The sequence below is a fragment of the Salminus brasiliensis genome, chromosome 20 (genome assembly GCF_030463535.1).
Source record: "Salminus brasiliensis chromosome 20, fSalBra1.hap2, whole genome shotgun sequence".
NCBI classification, from domain to species: domain Eukaryota; kingdom Metazoa; phylum Chordata; class Actinopteri; order Characiformes; family Bryconidae; genus Salminus; species Salminus brasiliensis.
In genome coordinates this window covers 29,795,633-29,807,685 of record NC_132897.1, presented here as the reverse complement: position 1 = coordinate 29,807,685, position 12,053 = coordinate 29,795,633, and the positions used below count along the sequence as shown (strand labels likewise).

The following is a 12,053-nucleotide window of genomic DNA, read 5'->3' as shown; positions in this document are numbered from 1 at the left end:
GAAAACATAAGGAAAATGAATATATAAATTAGAAAAACATAAATAATTTAATAAAAGTTAAATAAACTGCAAATATTTTTGTACTATACTATTTGTATTATATTTTTTGTAAAATAAAATGACTTACTCTTCACATTTTTTAAATAAGTTGTGTAGAGTGCATTTGTTTATATGTACACATATTTTTTTTACTAATAAATGTTAGATCATCTGGAAAATAGCAGTTTTCTTCACATTTAAAACTAGTTCATGATTGTAAGGTTAGGTAATAGCCTTATAGTGTTAATAGCGTGGAGGGCTTTAGCTACTAAATGTGGAGAGAAAAGGTGAATTGTAAAAGACACCATGGCTTACAGCATCTGCAAAATGGGTATTAGATGCTTGGCAGAGCTCTTACTATTCAGTGATTTGACAATCGTTTAATAAGATATGGGTTGGAGTAGGCTCTGATTTGTTTTTAAGTGTATTAACTTGTCTTCCAGAATTTGAAAGAGTTTGGAGCTAAGTTTCAGTTGAGGCTAAGTTTATGCCGTGGTGGAGTGTTGTTCTCACCTGTTAAATATAGGAGTGGACATTTATTGTTTAATTTATTATTTATTAAGTGATATGTGTAGATTACTGTCTAGCTGTAACCTCCTACTCTTGTGCAGATAGTGTGTTTTGGTTTATTGCAGTTTTCTGTAGCTGGTACCATGAGTGTGTACTGTCCATGTATTGGCTTTATGAAGTGATGCTTATAAGAAGTCACTGAAAATGAAATTAAAATTAAAATTGGATTATATTGGATTACATCAAGGGAGATAGCTGACGAGTCTGCAGCCTGTGTTGCTTTTGCACCAGTGCGTGTGTTAACAGTGGTGATATTAGCACTTATTTTACACACTCATCACCTACTGGACAGGGGTCAGTTAACATGAGCCCTGCTGGGGACTACATTCAACAATTTTTTCTGTAGAGAAAAGCATATCAGTCTTTACGTTGGCTGGCAAGAGTATACTGCAAAAGTACTAAATTAGTTCAGAAAATCAAAAATAATGCAGAGTTGGTAAGATGGTAACAACTGCTTTTGTAAATGCCCTTATGTGCCCTTAAAAATGCCCTGGTGTAAAGCAGTGAATTCTGGCAGCTAGCTGAGCCTTACATTTGGCAGATCTGAAAAACACATACAGACTGGTCACACTGGTCTGAACTGTTTTGGGGTTTTTTTAAGTTTGCACATTAATCATCCTGCCTTCATGCATACATTTGCACATGTACATATTTATTTTCTTTTGTACTTATTGTCTCTTGTTTTGTCCATTTGTCCTTTCACTAACAGCCTTCATTGTGCTTCCCTGTATTAGTAGTGACATGAAAAAAAAAGACCAGAAGTTAAACTGAGCTGAAGCTGAATTGAGCTGAACTGAATTGAACAGTATGTATCAGATTACTGTACATAAACAAAACTGCTCTGAAACATAAATCTAAAAACACAAAATGACTACAGAATACTATACTTGTGTGTTCTTGATTGTGTGAAAACATGGGCTTAAAAACCAAGAAACAACCAACAAGTCAATTTTTGCTTTTGTTTACGTTTCAAAATTTGAGAGTGACTGTGGCAAGAAAAACCTTGAGAACAACCAAGACTCTTTCTCTGGTTGACACAAAAGAGGAAAAACAAATAATACAACAAAAGCATATCTACAAATTGTATCTTCATCATTTCAGTAAGTAACAGTAGTCAGTAACAGCTTAAAGCCAATCTCAGAGACCCTTAGGGATATTTAAAGGGGATGTTTACCTGTACCTTCATTGTTTCCCCTTGAAGGGAGCTGTCACTGTCATCGCTGTCATCAGAGTGGATCAGGACAGTGTTACTGAGTAAATGGTTCTGTACAGCCATAAGGTAACGCAAACTGGGTGAGGCAACCTGAGGTAAAATAAAGTTACTTTTTAAACATATCCTCTTCATTTTTGTACATCAAAAAAAGAATTAATAAATTATGTTTGAGGCCAATTTTGCCATATGTATTTGTTTCTTTTTATTTCACCCCCTTGCCTTAAAGGTGCATTATGAAAAATGGATAATTCTTGCTAATAGGATTCCTCTACAGTTGCAGAGTGGAATTTACTATTACACCACTGCCATCAAACCTAAACCATGGTTAAGGATTCTGCTCATGGACCACTCGACACAATAACTTGTTGACAAGTTTAGAATACATAACCATAAAATAAATGTGTTGACCGACAAGGAAGATTAATATTAAATAATTTTAATATTACAAATATGACTAGGGTTACACATTTCTCAAGATTTCTTGTGTACGTTCCACCAAAGACGTATAGTGCAGTTACACCAAAAGCTGGTAATTGGTAAAAGCTACATGTTGCTTACAATGTTGTTACAACATTGCTCTAAATTGGGTAGTAAGGTTGTAAAACCCAAGGATACTTGGGATACACTTACTGCTTAACTTAATGCTTAACTCTCCGTTCTGAACAGCTCAGCTTACCTCACTTTCTTGCCCTCACTGTTTAGCACTCTCAGCTCTCTTATTGTTTAACAGTGAGGGAGAAGAAGCAATTACCAAAAAAAAAGAAAGAAAAAAAAGAATAAACAAAAAACAAAGCTTGTCTGAAATTTGCCAGAAACGTTGAGTGAGTGTCCAAGCTAGAATGTGGAATACGTTTTTGTTGTCAGGTGATACAAAACAGAGCAAGGCACCTAAAAACTGCAAGGCAACTAAAGCCTGGCAGAAACATCATCAGTAGGACAATGATTGAAACACTGGTATGATTGTTCTTTTTCATTTATAACATTATATAGCATATCACAAAAAGCTGAAAAGAATTTTTCTGGCTACTGTAGCTTTGTTATACTATATGTGGTGGAAATTTGTCAATAAAACATTAAAAAATATATTTTTTAAAGAGTTGTGAAAATTGTAGTTGTAAAGTTGTGACATACAGGAACGGTGGAGAGAAGCTTCTGAAACTCTTCCTTGGCAACTGTTTGGCATTTCGTGATAAGGAGGCAAGATTCACGTACTACTGTCTTCAAAATGCAAAGCAGCAGTTCATCACTCAGTCTGTAAGTACATAATGGGAAGACAAAATCACTTAATTACATGCCAAAGTTTTCTTATACGTAATGTCTACCACCAAGTATCTGTTGAGCTTTGAAAAATAAATGTAACTCTTACCTGTAATGGTCGTCATCCTCACTTCCAAAACGATTCTTCTGTAACTGGTCAGCAAGGTTGTTAAGAATAACATCACGCAACTGAGACAAGCCACTATTTCTTTCACCTATTGGTTAGAAAAAAATATTCCCAAACAAGCATATGGGAAACAGTTACAGAACTAAAACAAATGCATTCCACATGTATCAGAGAAGAACCACAGACAGCAAACTGACTATTTAGAAAACAACAATTGCTATAACACTCAACCAATCACAGCTCAGCAACAGTCCTCTCCAGTCACTTGTCATCTACCGTGTATGTGTGTGTGTGTGTGTTTAATGAGACTAATCTATTTAACGGTCACATAAAAAGAAAATGAGCTTATCGGTGCCAATATTGTTATGTGACATTATCAACAGACATGGAATGAGTAATTTTAGATAATATAAACAAACTTTGCCTTGGAGCCAACATAAGTTTACCTGTTAACAGTTTTATAACAGCCGATCTATGCGGTCACAGGTTTTTTTGTCGCTTAACAGAGAAAGCAGTGCTTAGAAATGGCTGCAATTGATTGAGAGGCATGTTCATTTTCATTTTACAAACGACCAGTTCAAAAATCTATGGGGCAAATGGTGATACACATGAAAAAGTATTTGCCTCCCCCTCCTGGTTTCATCTACTTAAAAAATTGTATCACATTAATTGGTTTCAGATCTGGTTTCAGATTAAATTAAATATACAACAAAGTATAGAGGAGTAAATACAAAACACTGCATTTAAAAGATAATTTCACCTATTGAAAAAAAGCTGTGCATCTGTATTGCAGAAAAAAAGTCATTTCCCACAATGTTTGATATAAAAAATGCATAGACACATATTGCTGGTTTCATGTGTCCATTTAAATATTAAGGCTCATAGGCAAACTGCAAGCGGTTGATTGTTTTTCTTTTTATCAAAAGAAGCAAAAAAACATGCGTGTTTAAATCGGACCAGTCACTGTCCAGCTATGTCATTCATAATTGGATTGTGCAAATCTAGATGTGTGTCTGGAAGGCAGTTTTCCATTTATTTAAAAAACGACTGACTAAAGCACCATCCCGCACTGTCTATAACAGTTGTCCCTGCACTTTAGAACAGTGCACCCTCTCTGCATACTCTGTCTTTTGCAGTCAAGCAGAAGTAATCCACTAAATAGGGTTAGGGTGCTTATAGATATGAGGTTTTATCTTCTAAACATGTGTGATTTGAGCCTCACTTAGCTGGATGCTCCTGGTTACAAATCAATGTCCATGGACCATTGTTCTTTGGTAATTTGGGTGGATCACTGTCAAGTCCAACTGCCTTCAACTTGAGTAGACAATCTTGTTACATTCCCTGTTTAGCAGTTTCCCTTTTAAACAGTCATGTTGATGAATGGTTTACAACTCAGTTCGACTAAAGGGGTGTGTTCCAGACAGAATGTAATGATATAAACTCTTTATTGCAATACACTATTGTCTGGATGTTCTAGGAGGAACATGCAAACTACAACTAGTTAGCCATAATGCTCACATTCTCTGTACTTCATAAATGACTGCCCACATGTTTGACCTAACACATAGGGGTCTCCTGCTATCCACCTCAGACCAGCTGCCAACCTTCCATACAGACTATGTTGAAGTTTATATGGACGCTAAGTATTCATATTTTAATTGCGCCTACTATTATTATCATTATTATTAGTAGTAGTACTATTACTTTTATTGTTATTACAAACATGCTTTAAGTTTTGTCTCTCTTATGACTAAAACGGAATCTTACCTTCAGTCAGAATGAGTTTTAACAAGTTGTTCAATTCTGACTCGCCCCGATACAAAACATGCAATCCAGAGCTGAAAATCAAGAAAAAGAATAGAAAAGAATAGAAAATCATGAAAAACATGACAACCTTTGACCAATTCATTATAAACCTTTAAATAATAATTTCCAACTTGCTAAACTTGATACTGAACTATTTTTAAGGGAAAAACATTTCCACCCTGGGTAACCTATGGGGCTATGATTTATGGGGTGCTCCTGGTCAACAGTGGTGAATACCTATGGAACGTGGTCCAAGCAAGGGCAAACCAAAACAAAGCTATCCCGTCTAATCCTAACCAATGGGCATGTTAATGTCCATTGGTGCCCAAGACTCATCGATGTGTGAGGGCAATAAATGAACTGACACATGGGCCATTTTTGCACAAGTCAGGAGAAATGCCTTAACACCATGTTGTGTAGCTGCAGACTAGTCAAGATGCCTATGCTAACCCCTGTACATCATCAAAAGTAACTACAACAGGCATCTAAGCTTCTGTTCTAGACTATGGAACAATGGAAAAAGGTGACCTGTAAAATTTCTATACTAGGCTCAGAGTGTCTTAGAGGTCTAATATACAACAACTACGGCCCAGGGGTCACGAGTCTGAATCTTAAGCCATGGTGCTTTTTCATTAGCAATTGAGGTTAGAAAGAGCACAACTGGCCATGCTCTCTCCGGGTAGATGGCACGCTCTCCCTTACCCTCATAGTGTCAGGAAAATAGCTAGTGCTAATAATTTAACAGGGGAAAAAACAACTGTTTACTACCCCTCTAGTTGACGTTCGAAGAACTTCACTGTCACAAGTTGTGTCTGTTTACATCACTTGTACAGTTGCATAGGTTTAAAATAAAAGACATTGATCCATTAAAATATGACGGGACACATTGCACATTCAATAATTACAAAACAAACAGAAAAAAAATGCATTCGATCAACTTAGTTTCTATAATATATACCTACATATATATATTTTAAATTATTTACATGAATTGCCACCAAGTTATATTGTTAGGTTTCTAGATCATAGTGTAGTGTAGATAGTATGACAGACTGACCTGATGGCCAGACAGACTTCTTTTTGGATTTCTGCCCCAATTTGATCGACTGGAGCCATAAGCAGTTGCCACAACAGCAATCCAGAACGCTTCACACTTTGCTGATTCTGCTCTGACTGGGGGTTGAAGAACCGAAACACCACCTAAGAGAACACCAAATGACAATGAGATATGGAAGAGAACATTATTTTGACTATTCAAAGACCACAACAGAAAATAAATCCAAACCAGAGCAAATATTAGTATAATTGCCTTAACTCAACTAAACATTACACTGATTTACAGTTACTTTCATTTTCAAAGACAAGGGTATTTTTCTTGGATGTGGAGGTTTTAATGTATTATCTGCTGTTTTGTGCACTTAGTTGTAGTGTTTTGGTTGAATTTGTAAAGATGTTTTACACTGTTGCAGCACTGATAAATACACTGTAATACCAGATGATGGCATTGAAATCTGTGGCACAAGTTTGGAGGCAAAACCAAAAAAAGGACCCATAACAAAACTTTATTATTTATTTGGCAAACACTGAAAGAAATTGTGTTGTATATCAAGTGTGATGTCTCAATGCATCACAAGTGCATCAAAAGTGGATTTTATGGCTAAATGTAATTGGTGAGGTCGGCATGTAGCAAGAACTTTTTAATTACTGAGAGGTACATGACTGGGATAAATTTACATTTTAAAACCACTGAAAGTTTTTATTATAAATAAAAAAATAAGTTGTGCATGGAAGACCACTCAAGAATATCAAACTGCAACTACAAGAACTGAATGATTTAAGATGGCTACCATCTTAAGTATTTCTAAACTGTGATTTCTGCCAAAGGGTGAGTCCTGACTCTTTAAGGTGCTTATTAACTAGTACCTGGAAGACCACAAGGATGCAGCGGATGATGCAAGTGTCAGAGTTTGCCATAGCCTTTTCCATTATGTCACAGATGGAGCTAAAATGGCGGGCCTCCATTGGCTGCTGCTTGCCCACAAAGGCGCCCAGAGGCAAGCTGCTGCTGCAAGCAGCCAGGAGATTCAGCTGGTGTATACACATGGCACCAACGTGGTGTAGCAGGTGATTAATCACCTCACCTGTTTTCACCATCTCTTCTGCGGGCAGAAGAAGGGTTTATTTAATCATTAGCAAAGTGCAAAAATATATTGTAGATCCACACATTTTAACTGAAACTTTCAAAAGGCTTTAAGCAAGGTCAAAAAGGGAACCCAAGCTGTTCTGGGCACCACCAGACAATGAACCTAAGGCAAACATGCCACTATGCTAATATACTAACAATAAATGAATTAATTGTACTGTACAACCCATACTTAACCCATACTCAGATTAATGTAGGAAAGCTATTCCAGAGCTATCATTTTAAAGCATATTCTAGAAATAACAATGAAAAATTTGGGAGCTGCACATGTTTATATAAGAGGAGGGTGCACCTCTTTTACTGCTGTAATTTGTGTCAGCTTGCAGACGTACTTCCATAGTCAGCCACATGGTGGGGCTGTTTCCCATAGTGAGATACCATGATAACAGGTAACTAAATTTAGTGGAATGACCATCACAGTCCCCTGACCTAAATATCATAGTAAATGCTTGGGCAGACCTTAAACAAGTTGTGCATGCAAGATGATCCAAGAATCCTTCTAAAAGTAGAATATACATAAATTGCAACTACAAAGAACTGAATAATTTAAAAAGTGAAAGAAAATATTGTTTTTAGGACTGTCAAACAATAAAAAAATAATAAAAAAATAAAACAAATAATCTCTGAATTTCATATCCTTAATCGTGATTAATCGCATTTAAAAAATCTGTGTGTAAATGTTACAGAAATCTACAATGAAAAGGTGAACACATTCTATGCTAAATTAACAGAATACGTTCGAAAAGTTGTCCATCAGAAAGTGCCAAGGCGAAAAACACCCCCAAACGAGGAACCTAAAAGCTTGTCTGAAGTTGTCCCTTGTCATAAAATTGCATGTTGCTTTTTTACAATAAATTCTTCAGCAAATAATTAGTAACATATTTGTATATTTACATATTTGTTTTGTATGTCATTTAATTGTAAATGCTTCAGCATCTATAAAAGGTATTGTAACAGTATCTCACATAAAAAGCAAACAAACAAAAAAACACAACATTAAAGGCTGTGCTGCAAAGCACTACTAAATTTTTTCTTACCTTTGGGCTCACTGAGGACATGACTGACACCAAGTCGCTGGCACACATGATGAAAGGCTTGGTTGCCAGGATTAGACCACTGGTCCATGTAGTCGCTAGAGCATGTCCAGATCAAGTTGTTGAGAGCATCATAGCAGGCCCCTGAAGCATTGTAAAAAAAGAAAACACTGCAAATGATTGCCAATGAATAAAATAAAAGTATTTGTAGCATAGACAATATATTTATGTTAAAACTAGCAGAGAGATTTTAGAATTGTTTGTGTATATATAACAAGTACCTAGTCCTGCTACCTGAGCCCCACGTCCAAGAGAGCTGCCAGGAGCATCAATGAGATCTGCACGGCTGCTGAACTGACCATCACTGAGATTAAAAACCAGACTAGAGGCTAGAACTAAAGGGAGTGTGCAAGAGAGAAAAAAGGTAGGTATGTAAAAATCTAATATCATTTTGGATGGGACATCGTATTGATATGCAGCAAAATGATTAAATGCATATTGACAAAATATTTTGGGTATCTTACTCTTAAGAGAGGAAAGGCTGCTGGAACCCCCAAAGAGTGAGCGAGTTGCAGAACTACCAGCTACACCAGGAGGAGAGGCCAGCATGACCAGGTACGTCCCACAAACATACATAGGTGTTTTCCGCAAAGTCTTAAGTGGAAGACCACAACTAGCATTCACAGCTAGAAAGAAAAAACAAAGAAAATACAAGTAATTTTACTAAGTACAAATGAGGAAAACAGATATACAGATATCTACAGATTCAAGCACTTTACCAACAGGGTTGAGTGAATATAGATAGGATTATTCCAAATATCCACAATATTTTGCTAAACAATGCATATTTATACCTACAAATCTAAACCAGCCTATTATATGTAAATGCCATATCTAAAAGCATTGCATTAAAAATATATATTTTCTTTCACCAGTTTAGCACCCAAACAGACACCAATTAATATACAGATGCTCATTCACTTTTTGTTTGGCTATTATTGAGGTGACATGTAAAAACACTGCAGTGTTAAAGGGGGGGCTAGTGTGCTAAACAGTATCTTTCTGAATAGGACTACAATTCTGTGTCACACATTTTGCTTTAATGAATTTAGCCCATGTTTTGAATTTTGCTTCAACTGTTTTGCTTCAACTCGAAAAGGTTTACATTACATGGCTGTAAACATTTTTCTTTGTAATCAATCACAAGAGCATTGCAAGACTAGGTACTGATATTGGAAGATTAGTTCACAATCAGCCTTTTAAATCAATTCCCTTGATCACTCCAGAGAATGCAATTCCACTGCTACACAGCCAAATGCTGGGGGGTTTTATACCCTTCTAGTCAGCATACAGCAAATGGCATGGTGTAAAGTATCTGACTACTTTAGTAGCTTTACTACAAGGAGTGTGTGGATGCTTTGGGTATGTTTTGGATACTTTTAGGGTGCATGTGTCTATGTGTACCAGACTGCTCCTCCTTAACAGGGTTGGTGATGGCAGAACCAGTAAGAGCAGCAAGTGTAGCGGAGTGTGAAGCGCGAAAGCGAGACATTCGGCTCATCAGCAGCTCGTTTAGACACTTTGATGGCTCTCCTTCTTTCCGCAACAAGATCACCCGATCCCGCAGAGGACTGACTACACATAACCCAGATTCAGCCTAGTGGTAAAAGAGATGGAGAATGGTAATTAATAACCAAAATTGTATTTATTACCCTGAAAATAAGTTTAAATCAAGTTTAAAAACAACATTTAAATCATTAAGTGGTTTGACAACAATTATTTCTGATAATTATTATCCTTATTAGACCTCAGCAATATTTAATAATTTCCAAGTCAATTACTATATACTACTTTGTGACAAATGACAAAAGTGAACTAAGCATGCTTCAAAGCACACAAAATGATTAGAAGCATTAGACACTATGCCATTTTAGGTTTTTACCGCTAACTGGAAGACGTCCATGAAGACAGAGTGGCCTTTCTGGGTCTTTTCATTTAGGCTGACAGGCGACCACACCCAGTAGAGATAGGTACCATCAGAACACAGGTGCAGTGTGGTCAAACTGCTGCCCATGGGGACGTGGTGAGCAGGCATTGACACAATCTGGTTCACCTTCATACAGACACAGAATAAGTGAAGTGACTTAGAGAGCGCTGAAACAAGTTGAAACATAACTCAGAGATAACTTTTGATGAATGTGTGTGTTTGTGAAAAGCTTACTTTTAGGCTAAAAGGGTCTATGACCTGGCAAAGCTGATGAGGTTTAGAGTCAAATGAGGCTGGGCGGTGTAGGAGTCGACCACAGCTGTACACTACCCAACCAGGTTCAAGCTCTTCATTTCGACAATACACAAAACCCCTGAAAGACAGGTGGGTTAGAAACGTGGGGAAAAAACAGAGAAAGGGAAAAAGAGAGAGAGAGAGAGAGAGAGAGAGAGAGAGAGAGAGAGAGAGAGAGAGAGAGAGAGAGAGAAGCAACAAAAAGAGTGAGAGTGAGTTTGACATAAATGAAGCACAGGATTGCAGGAGGAATTAAAAGTCAAACTGAAATCACAATGGAAGTTTTTTTTCCTAAGCTTTTTTTGAGTTCAAAAGGACAAAAACGTTTCAGTAATCCTCGATGGAAGTATGGTGACTTTATGTGGCTCCAAAAAGCTTCTGATGTCTGGATAGCTCACCATCGTCTTGCCCACCATTATGTTTCAACCACATATTGTTTCAATCATTAACATGTCATGTTACAGAAGAAAAAGGTCAGAAAATCTGTAATTGGATGTTACAGTAGCTGGGTGATTTGTGTTGCACAATTCTGTCATATTACCTCAGCGTCCCATGAAGCCCAGAGCCTAACTTGCTTAAGCCTCTCCCAAACGAGTTAGTCGTGTACAGATATAGGCCATCTGTAGCTAAGCAGCGACCCAGGTCTGTCTCTGCGATATGAGATACATATATTGATATTTAGAGCGAGAGATAGGGAGAAAACATCAAAGTTAAGGGTCTATCACAACTTAAAACTCCTTGGCCACCCCACATTTATTTCTAAATAAAATAACTCAGATTAGAATCAGGTCTTGATTGCTGAAGTTACTGGTTTCACCATGGCATGATGTACTAATCATCTGCAGCTGATATGGTACAGCAAATTCTAATTTTAGTAATAAATGTGGAGATTGTTCTAACTTCTCCTCACAATAAAATTGCATTTATATTAATTACATTTGACAAATTATTTTAAGACATTTCTTTAAAAGAAATTATTTAGTTATTTATCTTATATCCATCTCTCAGTATTGTTCAAATGAAGGTTGACCGGATAAAGGAAGCGTTCATTTTGGCTGTTTAATCTACTTTTCTTTATTAATTACACAAAGCCTCACTGCTGTTGCACTTACTTAATTAATGTGATTTAAGCCTACATGTACAGATTACTAACTATTGTTGTAAACTATTACAACAGTCAACAACACCAGAAAATTCTGATATTACATGTAAATATATTTTGCTATATTTAATTCACTTTACCACTCTTTTTTCATCATAAGTGAAAAAAATAGTTTGTACTCCAAAACTTATAGTATGATCAACCAGGAATCAACAAAAACAAGACAAATGAAGCTCGCTGATCCCTAGAATGTTCCTACCTTTACTCTCTGCTCCTGTAGTACTGCTGTCTGGGGCAGGGAGCATGTCCTCAAAACCCCATGAAACGCTGTGTTTCCCCCCAAGTAAACAAGAGGGAGACCCTGGACCCCCTTCCAAAAGAAGTAGTCTGAGAGAAAGAAATATACAACAATAAAAAAAAT

The 12,053-nt window shown here is 36.7% G+C and overlaps 1 protein-coding gene across 3 annotated transcripts in view; it reads right to left on the bottom strand.

Moving 5' to 3' along the window:
* Window positions 1–12,053, bottom strand: part of LOC140542097 (probable E3 ubiquitin-protein ligase HECTD4) — an 87,827-nt gene that overhangs the window by 66,883 nt on the left and 8,891 nt on the right. For 2 of the 3 annotated variants that reach the window (XM_072664932.1, XM_072664934.1), the window contains exons 4-17: window positions 11,892–12,019; window positions 11,072–11,180; window positions 10,471–10,609; window positions 10,192–10,362; window positions 9,714–9,906; window positions 8,774–8,935; window positions 8,531–8,644; window positions 8,253–8,393; window positions 6,936–7,171; window positions 6,070–6,212; window positions 4,974–5,044; window positions 3,189–3,294; window positions 2,954–3,074; window positions 1,784–1,912 (exon numbers count right to left, since the gene is read on the bottom strand). In XM_072664932.1, the coding sequence (XP_072521033.1) occupies window positions 1,784–1,912; window positions 2,954–3,074; window positions 3,189–3,294; window positions 4,974–5,044; window positions 6,070–6,212; window positions 6,936–7,171; window positions 8,253–8,393; window positions 8,531–8,644; window positions 8,774–8,935; window positions 9,714–9,906; window positions 10,192–10,362; window positions 10,471–10,609; window positions 11,072–11,180; window positions 11,892–12,019 (1,963 nt within the window). The remainder of the gene's footprint in view (window positions 1–1,783; window positions 1,913–2,953; window positions 3,075–3,188; window positions 3,295–4,973; window positions 5,045–6,069; window positions 6,213–6,935; window positions 7,172–8,252; window positions 8,394–8,530; window positions 8,645–8,773; window positions 8,936–9,713; window positions 9,907–10,191; window positions 10,363–10,470; window positions 10,610–11,071; window positions 11,181–11,891; window positions 12,020–12,053) is intronic. The other variant, XM_072664933.1, reaches the window with a different exon arrangement.